Source organism: Gobio gobio (assembly GCF_949357685.1).
Source record: "Gobio gobio genome assembly, chromosome: 10".
Classification (NCBI taxonomy): domain Eukaryota; kingdom Metazoa; phylum Chordata; class Actinopteri; order Cypriniformes; family Gobionidae; genus Gobio; species Gobio gobio.
Window position 1 is genome coordinate 54,602,128 of NC_137116.1, and position 21,208 is coordinate 54,623,335.

General features: G+C 38.0%; 2 protein-coding genes across 27 annotated transcripts in view; both read right to left on the minus strand.

The window, feature by feature from the left end:
- The window catches only part of mtmr3 (myotubularin related protein 3), a 93,324-nt gene extending 89,007 nt beyond the window's left edge, over positions 1-4,317 (minus strand). For 25 of the 26 annotated variants that reach the window (XR_013817399.1, XR_013817400.1, XR_013817402.1 and 22 more), the window contains exon 1: positions 4,142-4,301. The gene's annotated coding sequence lies outside the window, so the exon portion shown is untranslated. Of the gene's footprint in view, positions 1-4,141 lie in introns of all 26 variants that reach the window. The other variant, XR_013817401.1, reaches the window with a different exon arrangement.
- An 8,465-nt stretch (positions 4,318-12,782) lies between these two features.
- Positions 12,783-21,208, minus strand: part of cux2b (cut-like homeobox 2b) — a gene marked incomplete at its 5' end in the record, with an annotated part of 258,049 nt that continues 249,623 nt past the window's right edge. The window contains 2 exons of the mRNA XM_079828153.1: positions 12,783-13,962; positions 17,384-17,660. Of these exons, the coding sequence (XP_079684279.1) occupies positions 13,326-13,962; positions 17,384-17,660 (914 nt within the window). The 3' untranslated portion in view covers positions 12,783-13,325. The remainder of the gene's footprint in view (positions 13,963-17,383; positions 17,661-21,208) is intronic.

A 21,208-nucleotide genomic window follows, 5' to 3' on the forward strand; every position in this document is an offset into this window, starting at 1 on the left:
GGGCAAGTAAAAATTGGAACCCCTGAAAAAAATCCTTAGCATTGAGCCCTGAAATATACCCATACCCCCCCCCCCCCCCCCCAAAAAAAACACGGATTTGCGAGTAGTAACTTTAGTGGTAAAAATGTCGAAGAGGAATGGAGAAGGTGATGAACCTAAACAGGCAAAATTTAGTTTTTTTTTCTTCTTAAAAGCAACAAAATCCGGAGAAACAAATCAATCAAAGCCAACCTCTTTAGTGTTGTAAATAGTTGTGTGATGTATAAATAAATGTTGTTTATTTATTTACCAAATTAATTTATGTATTGTCTATGGCAACACCACGTATCCGTAACGCTCCGCGACACTAGTAGTTATTTTCACTTGCAACAATACAAATCATTCCACTGATAGTGAACAAACACATTTACACTATTTTTTTGTTGTTGTTGTTTTAATAAATTAAAAATTATGTATTTTTTTCCATGCATCCTTTAAGGACATGTATAAATAGGATCCATGTTTAAGTGCTAAGCCCTTTCATCTCCTCACAATTATTTAAAACTCTAAACTTACATTAGCAATAGTATTGACTGATTTAATTCGCTGTGGAGATTCAGCAGCAAAACCAGCAACACCAACACAAAATATACAATGGCTCCAATCAGTGTTTGGACACTTCAAATGTGTCGGTGTTTATACTGTAATGTGTCGTGTACGGTTGTAAGAATGCATATTTTATCTCCTCGTCTGAATCTGAATGAGCAGCTGCATTAATAAAGCATAGATATTTCAAAATAAGAGTCCTGTTGTATTTCAGGCTCGTTTATTAAATAAAAGTCATGCCGAGTGTCCAATTTCCACCCCAGGTATTCTTTGGTAATGTAATTGAATTTAAAGTAAACTCTGTAGCTTCGGGCTGGGCGTCACAGGAAGGAAAGACTAAAACAATATTTGACACATATTATTAAATACATAGATTTTACTAGTATCAGTGTTATTATTGCTAACAAAAACTAAAACCATAACAAAATCTCTTTACTTGACATAAATAAATGTCAACTGACATCAAATAAAATGTAAAAAAAAGAGTTAACTTTTTTCATTTAGTTGAAATTAACCTGTTATTTAGTTTCATTGCCTTAACTAAAACTAAATAGAATTTTTTTTAAATAACAAACAAAAAACAAAAAAAATGGCAACGAATTACCAAAACTTTGAATTAAAATGAAAATGAAAGCAGAATTAAATTGAATTCAAAGTATTAACAAAAACTATGTAGCAGTTTTTCCCACAGAAACCAATTTGTGGTGGCGGGCGGGCGGGTGCTTAGGTTGATGATTGGCACAAATATTGATTTCGATCTTGATTTAGTATCATTTCATATGTATATAGCCTACTGTACGTATAAGGAAAAATAAGTTTGCCTTATTATCATAAAATATGATATTTTTCCCCTATCGAATTAAGGTCTACTGTACAGTAGAGATGTCAGTTAAAGGGTTAAGTTATGTTATAGGTGGGATATTATGAAAGCAAAAAGCACTAAAGACCAAAAATCCTGATTTATTAACCTGTTAACACAGCACATTTCCCCATTATATGTACTTATACATATGTAACTATAGCTGCCGCTTGGACTTTTGACTAAGTGTACAAAAAACTGTAGATCTGTTGTAAGAATTGTTTTGTTTGGATGATTCTAGAGACCTTCACGATTATGTAGATATATATATGTCAACAAAAAATACTTATTAGTAACATGAAAATAGCCTTTCTTTGGGAGGGTTTGCCTTCGCTATGCTTCCTGGAAGTAGGGGTAGGAAGTTCATGTGACAGGAAGGAAGTTAATATCTTTTTTTTTCTCTTGAAATCCTTTATTTGGTTGTTTTCTTGCGTGTCATTGAGATATAAAACACGGATACTATCTAGAAATACTTACAAAAGGAAAATGACGACTATACACTGCGGCAATTATAGTTGCTGGTGGGCTTAAATGGGTTAAGTATCAAAAGTAAACGCATTATTTTATTATTGTTGTGAGAAAGCGCTGTTCAATCTGACATGCTAGCATACCTTCAACTCATTTAAATACTTGCTTAAAAGTTACAAAGCTCTCATCAAAGTCAAAATCATACTAGAAAAGAAAGGTTTCTACATTGTGTTTATTTGACAGGATTATGTAAAACACATTTCTGAAAGGACTTTAGTTAACATTATTAGCTCAACTACGTTTCTGCATGCTAACTAACATCATTGTTGAACGTTATGTGTTAGCGCTGTATCCACAAGGCTATCGCAACTTGGCGGGTAAATCTATAAAAATCATTTGACCAATCATACTTCATACCAATGTTAATTTTGACAGCAAATTTTGATTTAGTTTTAATAACATTTTAGGCATCTGAATAGTTTTAGTTTTTAGTAGAATTAGTAGAACTAAACTTCAGTTCTTACCTCCTATAACCCTAAAAGATGTTCTCTTCTTTAAATGGGATTTAAATTCATCCTTCTCTGATTCTGTACATTTTGTTTTATTAATGGGTAAATATCATATCCATACTTGTAAATGGAAAAAATGTAAGCCCTCATTTAATATATTTCTATGTGAGTTTGTTAAAATGTTTCAGAGCTTCAAATGTTTCAAGAAACATAATCAGAAGTTTGAAACCTTATGTTACTCTTTGTCAAAGTATTTATTATTATAGAACATTTTATTTTAATGTTTTTAGGGCTACCTTTTTGTCTCGACCCTTTGCTCCTTGTGCCTTTTTTTTTTTTTTTTTTTCTGCGTAAAGTAAAACTCTGTGTTTATTCTAATAGAAGTGTCTTACATTGTTGGTTGTTCCCTGTCTTGTTATGTATATATTGCAATAAAAAAATAAAAAATAAAAAAAACCTCAGTTCTTGTGGTCTGGCGTTTGAGAGGCAGCTTTCTGTGCACTTTCAGACTTATCCACGTCTGCTCTTCTGAATTTTATCTTTTAAGTATGACTATGTTTGTGCGCACTGAGTCTGGGAACTATTCTATTTTGCCATCAATTGATAGTGTTCAAAAAATACTCGGAAATCATTGAACTTCATGTGATCCTACAAGAGTTATTACTGATCACTGAAAAACAACACCAATCCTCCACTGACTTTCAAAGCGACTACGACTTTCTACTTCGAGGGCCTTGATAGAAATGTAGTGGAGTAAAAAGTACGATATTTGTCTTTCAAATGTAGTGAAGTAAAAGTCATAAGTTTCCAGAAACAATACCACTCAAGGAAAGTACAGATACTCAAAAAGTGTACTTAAGTAAAGTCCTCGAGTAAATTGTAAACAAACCCAACACGTGCCTCTCCACTGCAGGCCATAATAACATTACCATGGTAACCACAGATTCCCTCAAACATACCTTAGTTACCGCAGTAACCCAACGGGTGTCCCATTCATTCTGCTGGAAACTATGGTCTGGTCTCCAGGGCAGTTGTTGCTACTACAGTCCTACTATTCTGAAGGATTCTGAGTTACATTACATGAGTGTTATTAATACGTTACGGTGAAACAACAAAATACCATAATTATGACAGGTATTGTTCCAACTGTGAGGTCATAATTATAGGCTCTCCTCCAAAAGTGAACATATACAGGAGTAACACCTGTTATTATGGCAAAAGTAACACCACTGTCATAAAAATGCGTTATGATGCACACTGCTCTGTTTTTCTAATATAGTTACTATAACATCGCAACCATAGTTTTCGCACTACAGTGCGTGATTTATATCAAATACTTGACGATCGTGTCGGTGTTATAATAAAGCTGGTTACCATGGTGAACTGCTGTAAGGCGCTCGCGCTCGATCTGTCAGTCGCGCGGCGGCTGTTTCTCTGACTGGAGCGCCAGCGGAGTAACCGACACAAACACAGCTAAAAGGCCTCATTCCTACCCCTGCCAGCGGTCAAATGTACACCAAACTACCTAAACAACACACCCCTCTAACCCGCAGTGATGTTTCTCTGCTCGTGTGGAGCGTTTTTGAAATCTCCTCAGCCGAGGCCCGTTTCGGCGTCTGTTGTTGTTGTTGTCGCGAGCGGAGGGCGGACCCCTCAGATAAGGCCTCAAAACACAGCGAAAACACCCACATCCCGGGCCAAACCCACTCAGATCACTCACCTGAGGGCAGCCTGCGAGGCAGAGGCGGTGTACGCTTTCTTCCGAGTCGCAGGAGAGGAGATTAACGATGAAGAAATCGACAAATTGCACCTCGTAGCCATTTGCAGAGTCGGCCCGTCCCACTGTGGAATCCCGTCGTCATCGCAGCCTCCCCGACGTCAGGACGTCATGACGTCACGGCGCAGATTGCGTCAGCACGTTGGAACGCGCGGTGGGGGAGGGGCGGATATGTAAACAAGCTTTGAAGTGGATGAACGTAATTTACATGAATAAATCAATTATTTCAGACAACGAGAATTCGGCATAAAAACGATTAGTTAGGAATGTTGAAACCGCCTCAAATCAAACTGATTTTAAATGAAAGTGAATTAAGAAAACAAGTTGAATTTAAAGGGAAGCTAGTTGTCACTTTTTAAATCCAGTTCATATTTTTCAGGTTTATTTTGGGTCAATTTCTGCACACCTACTATATTTTTCACAGGGAGAATCTGCTGTTTATTGACACCAATTGTATTATACTATTAATCTGCTGGCAATTTAATATTTATAGTGGCTATTTACACTAAGGGAATAGCAGTATTTTCTTATAACACTAGTTATATTTACATATAAAAATAGCAGTATTTTCTTTTAAATAAGTGTAAACTGTAGTTATATTTGCACCTCAGTATTTTAGTACATTATAAAACAGGATTTAATAATAACATATTGAGTGAAAATTATATTTATTAAATAAATGCCTCTTTATTGGGACAATAAAGCCCTCCCTAACCCTACCCGATAAACACTTTATTATTAAATAACCTTTAATTCCACTTTTTACATATTTTCTTAATATTTACTGAAAATAACGGCCTTTCCAATTTAATATGCGATGGGAAAAGGGAGAAGAGTGGATTCGAACTCGGGTTGATGGTCAGAAGTATCTGATGGCCGGAGCTACTGTACATTTGCAAAATAAACACAGTATAAGATTTTCCATTTATGCAACTGGAATTGTCTGTAAATGTGTCGGTAATTTAATCTTACCAATGCTTTGGCAATGTGAAGGTGAAAAGAAACACACGCAGACAAGAAAGGTTTATACAATGATGTACTGTATTCAATAATGACTTGGTACATATGTGATTAAAAGACACATGACATTTGACATTTATTTGTCCTCTCTTTATCAACCAAAGCTTTAAGTGCTCTGCCATAAGGTCATGGGAAATGTGCGCAAACGTTGGAAGGAGGAAAAAAAATACCTTTCTGTCTTTCTGCGCAAAAGAGGATCAACCAAACACAGAGTTTAGCCTCCCGCTTGTGTCGAATCTCATACACACCACGAGCCTCATGTACACACAGTACAACCGCAAACACACACATTCAATCAGAACAACTCACAATTACGTTTTCAAGTTTTTTAATTCTTCATTGAGGCGGTTTAATTTAATAATATTCAAACAAACAAAAAGCCAGTGTTTCCGAGGGCTCTGGGATAATTCATATACAAACACACTCACAGATATTAAAGTCATCGTGTTTTGGCCGAGTTACTCATGATGACCCCTCATTTTATTATTCTGGGATGGCACTTTCCACAAGTAACAACGAAGCCTTCTTCCTTTTCAGCAAACGGTGAAAGGAGGAGCTTTACCTTCATAAAGTCTTCATAATCATCCTCAGGAGGTCAAACTACATTTTATATGAGCCGTCTTGCAAAACAACGTCAAAATATGGGACACATGAATACAAATGTACAGGTGTCATGTGATAACAGTGATGATTTCTGGTCTAAGTTGACCTTCAAATGGCAAAATGATGAGAAGGTCAAGACGTCTGATATGAGTCAGGAGGCATCTGTGATTTTTTTTAACCTAATTTCCATGCGTGGTTAAATTTACAGTATATGCAATGATAATTTGTCACCGATCTAATAAAAAAAGATGCGTTTTTTGTGTCGGGATGCATGATATATTGGCCACCATTGGCCATTTTTAATGTTATCATTATCGGCCTGATAAGAACATTCGGCTGATATATTAAAGCTGATGAATAATGTGTTATTCCCTTCAGCTGAAACACTTCAGATGCGCACCGTTCACCATGACGGCTTTGAATTGTGTGAAATATGATTGGAAAATATGGTTAAGTGCTCAAGTCTGTCATTAAATCACAATGACAACCTCATAACTGTGTGCTCGGGACATGGCTTTCAATGCTGAGACTCTCAAAAATGATATCAAAAGTTGTATTTAGATTTATCGGCCAATATATCGGCTTTGAAATATGAAGAATTATCGGTTATCGGTATAGTCCAAGTCAGATTGTGCTGTTTTTGTGGAAAGTGCCTGGTCCAGTATCATCATCATCATAACCCGCAGGAAGTGAAACTATGTGTAAGTGCTGATTTCTCTGGGAAACCCACTCAAACATTCCCGATCCTTGCTAATAAAACAAGGCATGCAAAATACATACAGAAAATGAAAGCAGTTTAGAATGGTCATAAAATCTGTTGTCAACAGGGAATTTTATTACATGAACAACAACATGAGAGGAAAAAACAAGTAGTCGTCGAGGTTTCATCTGAACCAGCACTAGTTTCCTCAGTCGCATGACCTCAGAGGATTGTTATTAATAATAAGAGTACATGAGATTCTTATTTCCAATCACATGATCAGTCAACTGAAACGGCGGATATAGGAACAGTAAACGTTGACCGGTGGCGTGACCTGACAGGTTTTGTAAAGCTTAGAGAAGCAAGTCTACCCTGAGAGAAGTTTCTAGAAGATGGGCAAGCTTGCCAGACCACCCCTGGCTCTATGTGTTTGGTTAATATAACTGTACACTCTATTAAATATCATCAGCACGCTAGTGTCAAGGACCTAAGATATATCCTTCTCAGTAAATGTGTAATATCTATATATATATTTACATATGTTTTAAGATCCGACCCTCAGTATTAAGACATGTGCAAGTGTTTCTAACAAGACATGAAGGCAAAGAACACAAATCGGAATAATTGCTGTACTTTCTTCACGTTTTTCTAAGTGCTGTGTGTATTTTTCTCGTGTAGTTGTAAATGTCGAGTATAAAACATGATACAGTAGGAAAGGAGCGTCAATGTTTTATAATATAATAAATAAAAAAACAGTATTTCAACCGACAGCAGCGAAACACAGCAGTGAAGAACATCTGGATAGCTCAGACCCAGCATGAGGAGGATGATTCTGCGAAGCTCTGTGAGATCTGAATGCTAACGCTTCAGTGTTCACAGAGCAATGCTAAACTAACAGCCGACGTTTGTTCCAATGAGTGTTTGCTTTGCTTTGGTCATTGTGTTCGGACTTCAAATGCATTCAGTGTTTGGTCCACAAACATCTGCATTCTCCAGTGTTAGACCTGAAACACACTCTACGCAAGTATTTCCATCAACACAAGCCAAACGTGTCAGAACGCACACGCGTGACCCAAGCTATTTTCTGTGGATGTGCGAGACTTCACATGCACTACACACTAAAACTATTTGTTGTGCCCTCCATGTGTTTATAATTATGACAAATAATATGATATCAAACATCAGTTTGCTAAATCAGGCAGAATAATGGACGTCTTGTGTTAAGAATAAGATGGAGAGCAGCACTCTCAGAACAAACGGGGCAGAGGTACAAGAGCGAAAGGTACATCTTAAGTTCCTTAAAGGTACAGATTAGTATCTTTAAGCTCTTGTACCTTAGGGCACTGCCCCAGTAACAGCGCTGTACCTTTTGTTCTGAGAGTGTGCCAGTTTACTCTTCCTTTTGCTCCATCATAACAGAAGAGAATCTCACTGAACACTCTCAGAAAAAAAGATACAGTGGAGGTACAATTTTGTTCCTTGGGGAACAAAACGTATAACTGTCCCTTTAAAGATAAACAACTGGTCCACAATTACCCCTACAATTAACCATTGGCAGGCAAGTTCGGTCTTAGAGAGCCGCTGTCCTGCAGAGTTTGGCTCCAACCCTGAAAGACATCTATAGAAGCTCTTATTGAGAATTAACAGAGCTTTAGATGTTGGTTTTATATTTGGTCGCCATTATGGTGATCCGTGTTTCTAGTTGGTCACCATTATGAAGACCAGTGTTTCCTTTAGTTGGTCATCATTATGGAGATCAGTGTTTTATTTAATTGGGCACCAGTATGGTGATCGTTGTTTCTTTAGTTGGTCACCATTATGAAGATCAGTGTTTTATTTAGTTAGTCACCATTATGGTGATCAGTGTTTTATTTAGTTGGTCACAATTATGGTGATCAGTGTTTCTTAATTGATCACCATTATGAAGACAAGTGTTTTCTTTAGTTGGTCACCATTATGGTGATCATTGTTTTATTTAGTTGGGCAGTTTGACTCGTCTTTAGTTTGTGGTTTTTGTTACAGTGTTAACAAAACACATAATCTGTTCAAATCAAAAGAAGCCATAAACAAAAATATGTTAGACTGAACTCATCACTGACTAAAAATAATAATAAATAATATTCACCAACAACACTTTCTTGCCACAGATCAGGCATTCTGAATTTTGATTTTTAAATACATTCTAGGGGGGTTTAGACGCACACAGATATCAAGAGTCAACACATGAATCTCAACAATGGTGACATACTTAATGCTGCTATGCATGCTGGGAGCCATGAGTTTTATACTATGGTGGCTTAGTAGGGTTGGAGCTAAACTCTGCAGGACATCAGCTCTCTAGGACACTTATGTACTTTATTTTCTGAGAGTGAACAATATACTTAAACGAAAGTTTACACTGTAACAAAAGGATTTTATTTGATTTTAATAATGTGTTTTAATTAATGTGATTCAGAGAACATCATATTTTGAGTTTGAGCTTCATTGTATTAACTCACATTTTAAATTTAAATAAACTCACAATTTTAAGGCAGCCAGGTATTTTATTTTAGTTAAACCAACAATAATGTGTTAGAGTTCAGTTTAGATGTTTATAGCTCCTGAATGTCACGATTTAACATTTAAAATATCTCATGTTTATTTCTTTACTTCTCAATCTGATGTAACTCGTCAGTTCAAATGCATTGGACAAACCAATTGTGTAAACACAATAAATTAAGTTTAATTTACTGATGTCAATTAGATTTATAGTTTATAATTAGATTTATTTTAGTGTAGACCTCAGCAAACGCCCAAAAAGGCTGCAATGATTTGAATTATTATATTATTATTAATAATGACACATTAATTACTGTAAAAACAAGCATAATGTACTGGCAGAGAGTATCCAGGACATTATCCAGCAATTTTAAGGACATTTAACCCTAAAACACGACGCAATGAAGTTCAAAATACAAGTAAAACACAATACAGCACATTGTCCCCCCTTTTTTATGGATTTTGTTCATAAATAATATTAATATTATTTAATACATTAAAATAACTTAAAATGCTAAAAATACATAATATTTATTTTCTTACTATTTTCCATCAATAACTATTGTTTTTGCTTGTTAGCCAGTTTCTGTTTAGAAAAAACAAGCATCATTTTTGTCATAATTATAGCAGAAATACTGAAGGAATATCTTATATTTATAAATTGTGTTGGATAATTCAGGGCCTTTGAGTCTAAACTATTGAGAATCACAGATTTAAAGTAAACTCTATCACCCCCTTGAGTATTATCAGAACTTTATGTGATTTCAGGCATTTTGATGAAACCAAGACCCTTAAAGAGACAGTTCACCCAAAACTCATCGTTTACTCACCTCATGTCGAGTTTCTTTCTTCTGCTGAACACAAAGGAAGATATTTTGAAGAATATGGGTAACCAAACAATTGATGGGCCGTCCCACTGACTTTCATAGGATTTTTTTTATTATCTACATTCTTTAAAATATCTTCCTTGTGTTCAGCAGAAAGAAACTCAACTTGAGGTGAGTAAACAATGACAGAATCTTCAGTTTTGGGTGAACTGTCCCTTTAAGGCCCAATTGACAGGCAGAGAGCATTTGATTGGCTAACAATCAATCAGGAGGAATCAGGAGGAATCATGTTCCTCCATTTTACCGTCTGCCGAGTTTGTCCCAGAGACGGGTGTGATTTCTCAAGACACTATTTGTGTGATATCTGTCAGCTAGTCTTTAAATATAGAGTGTGCTTTAGTAAACTAAAGTGGGAAATCTCACATCATTCACAGCTGTGTGTGCATACTTGAGAAGAGCATGTTTCCGGCCTTTGAATTATTATAATTATTAATGAATTTGAATCTCCTGCAGTAGAAAGAGCACCTGGAAATAAGTATCAAAATCACAAGAATATAGCAAATGAGAACGAGATGATAAATAAACACAGTTAAAGCGCACTGAGATTCTCGCCCGATGTCCAGCCATAGCTTGAGTTGAAGTGCATTGATTTTACAGTCCCTGCTAAAATGTCTTAATTATAAAATGACCTGAACGTAAAGTTAGAATCCCCACAGGAAGTGACATCAGAAGGACTCATGAGGAGGAGGACGTTCACGCGGGAGGAAACACAGACGGGTGAAGAATGACAAAATCTGATCACCATCAGTTTAAAACACACGGATGCTAACAAATCCCCGTGAACCCGTCCCAGTCTCTCCAGCGCTGGTCTTTGAGGCTCCTATCTTACACCTACATCTAAACGCTTGTGTGTGTGTGTGTGTGTGTGTGTGTGTGTGTGTGTGTGTGTGTGTGTGTGTGTGTGTGTGTGTGTGTGTGTGTGTGTGTGTGTGTGTGTGTGTGTGTGTGTGTGTGTGTGTGTGTGTGTGTGTGTGAGACCAGCTCGTCGGGACAGTGTGTGGGGAATTATTGAGGAAGTGCACCGCCAAAAATGCTTTTCTTACTCAATAATTGTGTCTCGTTTTCCAGCACAAATATCTAAACATTCTTAAATCAAAACACATTTACTGGAGATATTAAGTTTTGACATCATCAACATTAAGTGAGTTTAACCCTCTGGGGTTCTTCATTTATGGGTCACACTCAGGACCTTCGGCTCAAAAATGACCCGGAGGGCGGGATTAGGATAAAAAAGGATTTGAGTAAAATCAATGAAATATATTTTTGTTCAATAATATTTTTTCTTTTCTTTTTTGGTGTTTTGAGATAATTTTATGATTTTTAATTAATATTTATGCAATAATTATGACCCATTTTTTCCCATTGAATATAATAAAAATGTATATATTTAAAAAAATATATATATTTTTTTTTATTAAAGCTGTATTTCAGTTTAGAGTCATGCCTAGGCCTCATGAAAGCAATTTTTTAAATGAGATCAGTGCCATCCGGTGGACACATTGAGCATTTTTATCACGCAATAGCACATTTTTCTCTCTACAGTGGATCATGAGTTATATAAAAAAAAAAAAAAAATCGTAGCTTCATCGGAATGTTCGGAAACTTGGTGACTTTATTGGTACTTGGTATATGAACACCCCAAAAAATTGGGGACAGGATTTGAAAAGTCTAAGTGGTCATAAAAAAAATAGTCACACTCAGGACCTTCGGGTCAAAAATGACCCCCATAGGAAATTAATGGGAAAATGGCAAAAATATGAAAATACAGAGTTTTTTTGTGCGTACAATCTACAAATCAGCCAGGATGCAGAAAAAAGGACTCAACAGTGAAGGGGTGAATCTCTAAAACATCAAGAGTGCAAAACAGACAAAAAAACTCACACACACACACACTTATACACACAAAAACATACGCACACACAAATTAACGCGTGCCATTCCAAAAGCTAATTGTGTTTGTGTGCGTGTGTGTGTGTGTGCGCTTTTTTTGTCTGTTTTGCACTCTTGATGTTTTAGAGATTCACCCCTGTTTTGCACACTCTCCATCCTGGCTGATTTGTAGATTGTATGCACAAAAAAACTCTGTATTTTCATATTTTTTGCCAATTTCCCATTCATTTCCTATGGGGGTCATTTTTGACCCGAAGGTCCTGAGTGTTTTTTTTAGGTGTTCATATACCAATAAAGTCACCAAGTTTCGGACCATTCCGATGAAGCTACGATTTAAAAAAAAAAATATTTTAAAAGATTAGAATATGTTTAATTATAATGCCAGAGGGTTAAAATGGAATATAATAATCTTTTTATCTTGCATCTTATTCCACTGATCTGAGGTCAGGGTCTGAAGCTCCCGGCGCAGGAGAATCCACTTCTGCTAGTTTAACGCTCGGCTCAGGGTCTAAAGGGTCGTCCCTCGTCTCTTAATGAGTCATGGGTGTGTGTTGGGCGTAACGAGCAATAAACCAATCAGAGCCTCATCTCCCTTTCCCTTTAAAAGCCAGTTGTGCAGCACCATCAGAGGATTCCCTGTTCACATGAGGAGCTTCCATAGAGAAATGAGATGTTCTTACCCCGCTAACTGATATCTCCTCTTGTTTTAAGCACAAGGTAAACGCATTTGTATTTTAAGAGTTTGGACACATTTGTGCAAGAAAGCAAGACGTAAGTGAAGCATCTGTGCAGTGTGTAAACGGTGAGCCCTGGCGTAAAACCTCAAAGTATCCAGCCATGAACAATAAATGAAAACAATGACACGTTCACGAAATCAAAAAATGCCGTCGTACCGACTTTTTGTACATTTCCTTTTTTCTTGTTTTTTGCGTTTTTTTCTCTTTTTATAGTATCGCTCAGGTATATCACAGGTTACTATCTAGAGAGGAAATAGAGGGTAAATGATGTTCCATGCTACATCTTGTTCAGAGAAGGCTATTGCAGACGATTTCTACAACACACACAATCACACGTTGTACGCTTGTATAACAAAAGTTCCAAAACATGTCACCGAGAAACTAAATACATATGCAATGTTCACTATTTAGAGTCTTTTAGGACTATCCCTCGGTCAAGGTGAAGCTGTCGCACTTGACTTCGTGTCCCGTCTTACAGACAAAAGTTGAAAAATTGCTATTCAAAAATTAGCAAATTTGGTCATTGTCTTTCTCTCTTTTGTTGTTTTTTTTAAATAAGTAGTGCTTTTTGATGGCTTAAGACAGAGGTCTTTTATTTGAATAATCTCACCCAGTGGCAATCTACAGTGTGCATTTCATGACACCGCTGCGCTTTCTCTCCGTCGCTGTTTAAAACAACACAGAATTCAAAGTTACTTTATCAAAATACCTAAAACGTGTGTATAAATATCTGACGGACAGATTTTGAGCCTCTAGAACTCCCACTCCAGAGTCTCCTCGCGGTTGGCGGCTCGCTCCAGCCGGTGGATGATGTTGTTGAGGTTGGCCATCTTCTCGTTGCGTCTCTGAGTGCTCTTGTTGAGTTTGGCGTTGAGCGATGGCGACGGCGGATGATGGCTCGGGGCCGGGAGGCTGGGCAGCGATGGAGAGATGGGGGCGGAGGAGGATGGGACGGGGGACACGGACATCATGAGGCCGGGCGAGGAGGCGGCGGAGGGCGAGTTGAGCGACACCTCCAGGCTGCTCCGGGACGGTTCGGACGAAGCCTTGAAGCTGACGGGGTCCTCGGGCGACTTCTCCAGCTCCTCGGCCTCCTTGCTCCTCTGACTGCGGCCCGCCTCCTCGTCCCGGACCCCCGGGTCGCTCTTCATCTGAGAGAACTGGACACCCACGGAGAAGCACCTGACCTGGCCCAGACGCAGCTGGTCTTCCTCCGGCTCGTCCTCCTGCTTGACGGAGAAGCGGTTGCGGATGGCCGAGGGCTGCTTCCTGTCCTCGCGGTCGGACCGGGCCGGGCTGTGGGACGCCAGGGGCGAGTAGGTGTTGTGTTCGGGGTCCGTGTCGTTATCTTGGAGACCCTCCATCAGAACCTCTCGCCGCATGCGGGACCTGTTGGGAAGAGGATGGTCAAACACGCTCAGAACAAACACACATGCGCTGTCTGCCTGTCACGTGATCTGACCGCATTAAAACCAGCTCACCATAATCGATCACAGATAAAGCGGGACGCTCCACGATCGTGGAATCCCAGTTTAGGTTTGGGCTTCTTCATCAGTTTATCAGCGTGTTACATTAACCCTCAAGCCACCCTCGCATAGAGACAGAGCGACACGCGTCATAATCTGAAGGCCACGCCCACCGGGGGGGAAAACAATCAAACGCTCTCCATTGACTTTGCATTGCGGGAGGCGCATCCTTGTCATTTCGGACTTGTAACAAAAAACTGAACAATGTCTAAAAGCTGATATGTGACAAAGTGTACAGCAAACAAGCTAAACAAAACCCAGAACCAAAAACCCAGACGTTTTTTTTAAGCTGTTGACCCAAAAAACGAGCGTTTAAGGACAAACAAGTGGATTCAGGCCATTGAGACAGAGCAAGACACGTTATATTACACTGAGAACTACACACACTACAGGGGACGTAATCAGAGACAGTAAATATAACATATAAAACGGACATTTGGATATTTGACTTAACAGTGACAACATATTTACTGCACACACAGACATATTGAGGCATACTGAGTGTCAGGATCCCAAAATTCACCCATTCTTCAGCCGAAGCTTCACTTCGTATTGCCCACTTTTATGTTCTTAAACGCTCTTTTTTTTGAGTCGACAGCTTATAAAAACGTATTTCTGTGTTTTTTAGCTTGTTTGCTGTACACCGTGTCACATATCAGCTTTTAGATATTGTTCTGTTTTTTGTTATAAGTCCGAAATGACAATGAGGCGCCTCACGCAATACAAAGTCAATGGAGACGTTGGATTGTTTTCCCCCCCGGTGTGGGCGTGGCCTAAATACGCTCTGTCTCTATAACAGCCCTTAATCCCGCCCTCGTGGACAGTACACACATTTTTTTTAAATAAATGTTATATCACCATCTTTGATAAAATTGATTCTATCAATTTATGCCTTCTTGTGATTTTTGGGGTAATAATGAATTTATTTACCTCTAAAAGTACCATATTTTTAATGTAAAATATGCTTATTTTTATGCTATATTTAATATTTTTTTAACTTTCTTTAAGTTCTTTAAAAAAAACATATCAGCAAGTCCAGAGAGCCAAAACCTAAAAATGTGGTGACATCTGGTGACCTATGATGGTATTAATTTATTTTTAAAGCTACAATATAGCCAGTAGATGGAAATAGAACTCAACGGCTGCATATGGGCTGAACTCTGTAAAACAATGTCTTAACTTTTTTTAAACTTTTTTTTAATAAAAAAAAAAAGCCCATTTATTGGCTCATTTGATTCCTTTGTTTGTGTGTGTGTGAGTGCCTGTTTTTTATTTGACTTATAGGCTCATTCAATGGCTTTCAATGCAATGCTTTTGTGAATGTGTGTGTGTGTGTGTGTGTGGGTGGGTGTGTGGACTGGTAATCCCTACGTTATGGGGACAAAATGGCAATATCCGAAATCCTTGCCCTTGTGGGGACATTTTTTGGTCCCCATGAGGAAAACATATAAATCAGAATAAGTGATGTTTTTAGAAAATGTAAAAATGCAGAATGTCTCCTGTGATTGGTAGGTTTAGGGGCAGGGGCAGGGGCAGTGTGTGTGTGTGTGTGTGTGTGTGTGTGTGTGTGTGTGTGTGTGTGTGTGTGTGTGTGTGTGTGTGTGTGTGTGTGTGTGTGTGTGTGTGTGTGTGTGTGTGTGTGTGTGTGTGTGTGTGTGATGGGTAGGTTTAGGGGCAGGGGCAGTGTAGGGGGATAGAATATACAGTTTATACAGTATAAAAACCATTACGCCTATGGAAAGTCCCCATAAAACATGAAAACCCAACATGTGTGTGTGTGTGTGTGTGTGTGTGTGTGTGATGGGTAGGTTTAGGGGCAGGGGCAGTGTAGGGGGATAGAATATACAGTTTATACAGTATAAAAACCATTACGCCTATGGAAAGTCCCCATAAAACATGAAAACCCAACATGTGTGTGTGTGTGTGTGTGTGTGTGTGTGTGTGATGGGTAGGTTTAGGAGCAGGGGCAGTGTGTGTGTGTGTGTGTGTGTTTGCCACATTGAGAATGTTGTATAGGCTCACTCCTTCATGTGTGTGTATGTATGATCTGCATTGTGTTGGATTTATTGATTTTTATTGGACAAATAAATAAAAAAAATGCTCGGAATTACAGTTTTTTCCAATCATTCCTATGGGTGCCCATTTTTGTCCATGAAGGCGGGATTAAGGACCTTTTTTTTCAAGCACTTAACATTGTAGAATCGAGTAAAAAAAATGTGTGTGTGTTCAGGTGGAAAACTTAGGAAAAGTAGCCAAGTATTGTACCGCTCAGATTAAGGAAAGTATTAAAAAATTTAAAAATAAATGATTTTGCCCTCATTTGTCCAGAGGACGGCTTTAGGGTTAAACGCCTAAACCTTTAGGAACTAACTCTTTGAGTTGTTGACCATCTAAAGTGGATATTACCACATCCGTTAACTCAGGATAAGTACGACTAAAAATCATATATTTGATCTTTTTTGAGTTTACATAAATAAATGACTACAATTAAAACTGAAATAAAAATGTATTAAACCTATATAGAAATATATATTAAAAAAATGACACAATTAACACAACTTAAACTAAGATTTAAAAAAATGAAAGTATAAAATAAAAGCCTATTCAAAATATGAATACATACTATAACTATAGAAATCAAACTAAAATGACATTGGCTCTCACTGTAATGTGTAATCAGTCACCTGAGTCTCTAATGCTCATCGTTTATTTCATCAAAAATACAGAAAAAACTGTAATATTGTGAAATATTATCACAATTTAAAATACATTTTCAGTGATTCAGCATTCCAGCACTGATCATCAGATCCTCATATGAGAATGATTAGTGAAGGGTCATGTGACACTGAAGACTGGAGTAATGATGATAAACTCAGCTTTGATCACAGGAATACATTACACTTTACTATATATTCACACAGAGAACTGTGATTTATATTGTGATAATATTTCACAGTATTACTGTTTTTTCTGTATTTCCGCAGGCTTAATGAGCAGAAGAGACTTCCTTCAAAAACATTAAATATAGTCATGTGTCCAAACATTTGACCGGTACTGTATATATTCGAGACTTTGCATTGTGGGATACTGTATCTTACAGTGTGCTCTGGTTGGTAAAATTATGAAGATTTAAAAGAATCTACTATGCCAGTGTTAATATAGCACTGGTGTAGCTGTTATCTCTCCTCTAATGTCCAGCAGGTGGAGCCAAACCTCCATGTAAAGCTGCAAACAGTCCGGACTCAACTTCCCCATCTCCTTCAGCAAAACACATGAGGCCGCACCTGTAGTTGTGGAACCAGTTGATGACGGTGTTGGTTTTGAGGTTGAGTTGTCCAGCCAGCATCTCGATGGTGTGCTGCGAGGGGTACGGCTCCTGGAGATACGCCTTCCTCAGAGCCTCCTTCTCCTCCGCCGCCAGCACCACCCGAGGTTTCTTGGCTTGGCTGAAGGGGCAGAACTCCAGCGGGGTCAGACCCGGACTGATGCAGTCAGAGTGAGCCCCGGGGGAATCGCTGTCTGAGCCCGGACTCAGCAGACCATACCGCCTCTTCAGATACGCTGGAGAGAGAGAGAGAGAGAGAGAGAGAGAGAGGGAGAGAGATAGAGAGAGAGGGAGAGAGATAGAGAGATTTTGAAATTGCATTTTATTACAATTCACTTTGCACAAGAGAACATACACTCACCTACAGGATTATTAGGAACACATACTAATACTGTGTTTGACCCCCTTTGGCCTTCAGAACTGCCTTAATTCTACGTGGCATTGATTCAACAAGGTGCTGAAAGCATTCTTTAGAAATGTTGGCCCATATTGATAGGAGAGCATCTTGCAGTTGATGGAGATTTGTGGGATGCACATCCAGGGCACGAAGCTCCCGTTCCACCACATCCCAAAGATGCTCTATTGGGTTGAGATCTGGTGACTGTGGGGGCCATTTTAGTCCAGTGAACTCATTGTCATGTTCAAGAAACCAATTTGAAATGATTGGAGCTTTGTGACGGTGCATTATCCTGCTGGAAGTAGCCATCAGAGGATGGGGACATGGTGCTCATAAAGGGATGGACATGGTCAGAAACAATGCTCAGGTAGGCCGTGGCATTTAAACCATGCCCAATTGGCACTAAGGGGTCTAAAGTGTGCCAAGAAAACATCCCCCACACCATTACACCACCACCACCAGCCTGCACAGTGGTAACAAGGCATGATGATCCATGTTCTCATTCTGTTTACGTCAAATTCTGACTCTACCATCTGAACGTCTCAACAGAAATCCAGACTTATCAGACCAGGCAACATTTTTCCAATCTTCAACTGTCCAATTTTGGTGAGGTGGTGCAAATTGTCGCCTCATTTCCCTATTTGTAGTGGAGATGAGTGGTACCCGGTGGGGTCTTCTGCTGTTGTAGCCCATCCACCTCAAGGTTGTGTGTGTTGTGGCTTCACAAATGCTTTGCTGCAGACCTCGGTTGTAACGAGTGGTTATTTCAGTCAAAGTTGCTCTTCTATCAGCTTGAATCAGTCGGCCCATTCTCCTCTGACCTCTAGCATCAACAAGGCATTTTCCCCACAGGACTGCCACATACTGGATGTTTTTCCCTTTTCACACCATTCTTTGTAAACCCTAGAAATGGTTGTGTGTGAAAATCCCAGTAACTGAGCAGATTGTGAAATACTCAGACCGGCCCGTCTGGCACCAACAACCATGCCACACTCAAAATTGCTTAAATCCCCTTTCTTTCCCATTCTGACATTCAGTTTGGAGTTCAGGAGATTGTCTTGAAGCAACTGCCATGTGATTGATTGGTTGATTAGATAATTGCATTAATGAGAAAATGAACAGGTGTTCCTAATAATCCTTTAGGTGAGTGTATACTACAACTGAGTTGAACTCACCATAAACTATTAAAAGTCACAACATTGTCAATAACTTTACAAAGAACATCTTTTATACACCATCTTTGCTCAGATAACATTCAATTCTTTGTTGCATTACAATAGCGGAAGTCAATTAAAAATCTTGATTTCACCAACCTTGAAAAAAGCGAAGTAACATCTGTATCAGAATTGTTTTCAATTTAGTTTTTTCTACTTACATAGATTGCCATTTCTGCCCGACCCAAGAAAAAATTGAACAATTGACATTCATAAGAAAGTTTTTTCGAATACTTAAAACCACAAATAAAAATCTCGACAGAGAACACTTCATCAAACTAAATAGATCTTGTAAAAACATAAACAGGGGTCTTAGTCTTTTACAATGCATGAAAGTATGAAACACAGAAGATTAACTTCAGCATTTATCACTGACACAAACGCATTTACAGCTGTAGTCCCATGCAAAACTTTCCATTGCAAGTCCCCTGTTTTTTTAGTAATGGTGACTTATAAAGTGCCCCCCATTCAGGTCTTGTCTTCACACTTAAATGTAAGACATTAGGCCATGGTGTGTCTATTTTCCCATCTAGACTTTTCTTATTGAATACTTTAACCCAACATTCATACATTGCTTTACCAGATGCTTTTTCTTTTCCTAACAACCCTACATTATTACACCTTTAAAAAAAAAAACATTACACATTTCTAAATCAGGTATTAACGACAAGTTCGGAAAGAGATCGTCTTCCTCCGGTTGACTCCACCCTTCTTTTTACCATCTTTAACTCTTCTTTGGTACAACATCCGAGTTACCACCTGTGTTGACCTCCTCTTCAACTTTTCTCCTATTGCTTTAGTGTCAGATAAATCATGTCCAGCTACACGAGTTAGACTTCCGAGAGTAGTGATTTGAGATTTGATCAGTAAGTCCATCAAAGCAGGAAAAGAACCATCATTGGACACATCTAAAAGTCATCCACAAATCAACGGTTTTTGAAGAGTCCAGTACAAAGAGTCAGTTTTCTCACTTCTCTAAGTTTTAAAAAGTGACCATACTTTAAATAAATGACAAAAAAAATTGGTAACTTAGATACAGACAACTTCTTAGGGTTCATCCAAAACAAGGGCTTATCCAGACCCCATACCTTCAAAGTTTTTAAAAATAATACAAGCAACCAAACTCCAATTTTCCTTTACCAAACTATCAAGAAACCTCTGTACAAATTTGAACCTAAAGGCTGCTGCTCTACTCTGTAATTGAACCAAACCTTGTCCTCCACCATTTTTAGGCAAAAATAAAACAATTTGCGGAACCCAATGTAAATTATCCCCCCAAAAAAATTCACTAAAATAGATTGAATTTTTTTCCAAAGGATTATTGGGGGATCTATACATGCCAACCAATGCCAAATAGTAGAGGCTGCCAAATTATTAATAATTAACACCCGTCCTCTATACGACATTTTAGAAAGAAGAAATGTCCATTTATTCAAACGCCCCACAATTTTTTCAAAATTATTTTTTACCATTATATCATCTCCCAAATAAACACCTAAATATTTAAAACCATCTCTACTACATTTGAACCCCTCAGGGAGACTAGGCTGTCCTTCCGACCACTTTCCAATTAAAATAGCCTCACTTTTTTTTCCAATTTACTTTAGCAGAGGAAACAGCCATAAAATCGCTTAAAATCTTTGTCATCTTTAACACATTACTTTGTTCTTTAATAAATAGGACAATATCATCAGCATAAGCTGATAATTTAAAAACCTTTTCACAGTTTGGAATAATTACACCTTTTAACTCAACTCTGAACTTCCTTAACAGGGATTCAATTGTTAAACTATATAACATACCAGAAAGAGCACATCCTTGTCTGATACCTCTAAGAACACTAAAGGGGGCACATAAGCCACCATTTACCTTCAACAAACTTTCAACATCACAATATAAAACTTTGAATTTATCAATAAAAGTTTTATTAAAACCAAAAGCTTCTAAAACCTACCATAAATAACTATGTTCAATCCTGTCAAATGCTTTCTCTTGATCTATTGGAACTAAACCAAAATCAATCGCAAAGAGCTTACCAATATCAAACATATCTCTAATAAAATAAATATTATCAAAAATGTGCCTTCCTGGAACACAATAGGTCTGATCAGCATAGATGACCTCTTCCAAAACCTTACTCAATATATTTGCTAATGTTTTGGATAAAATGTTA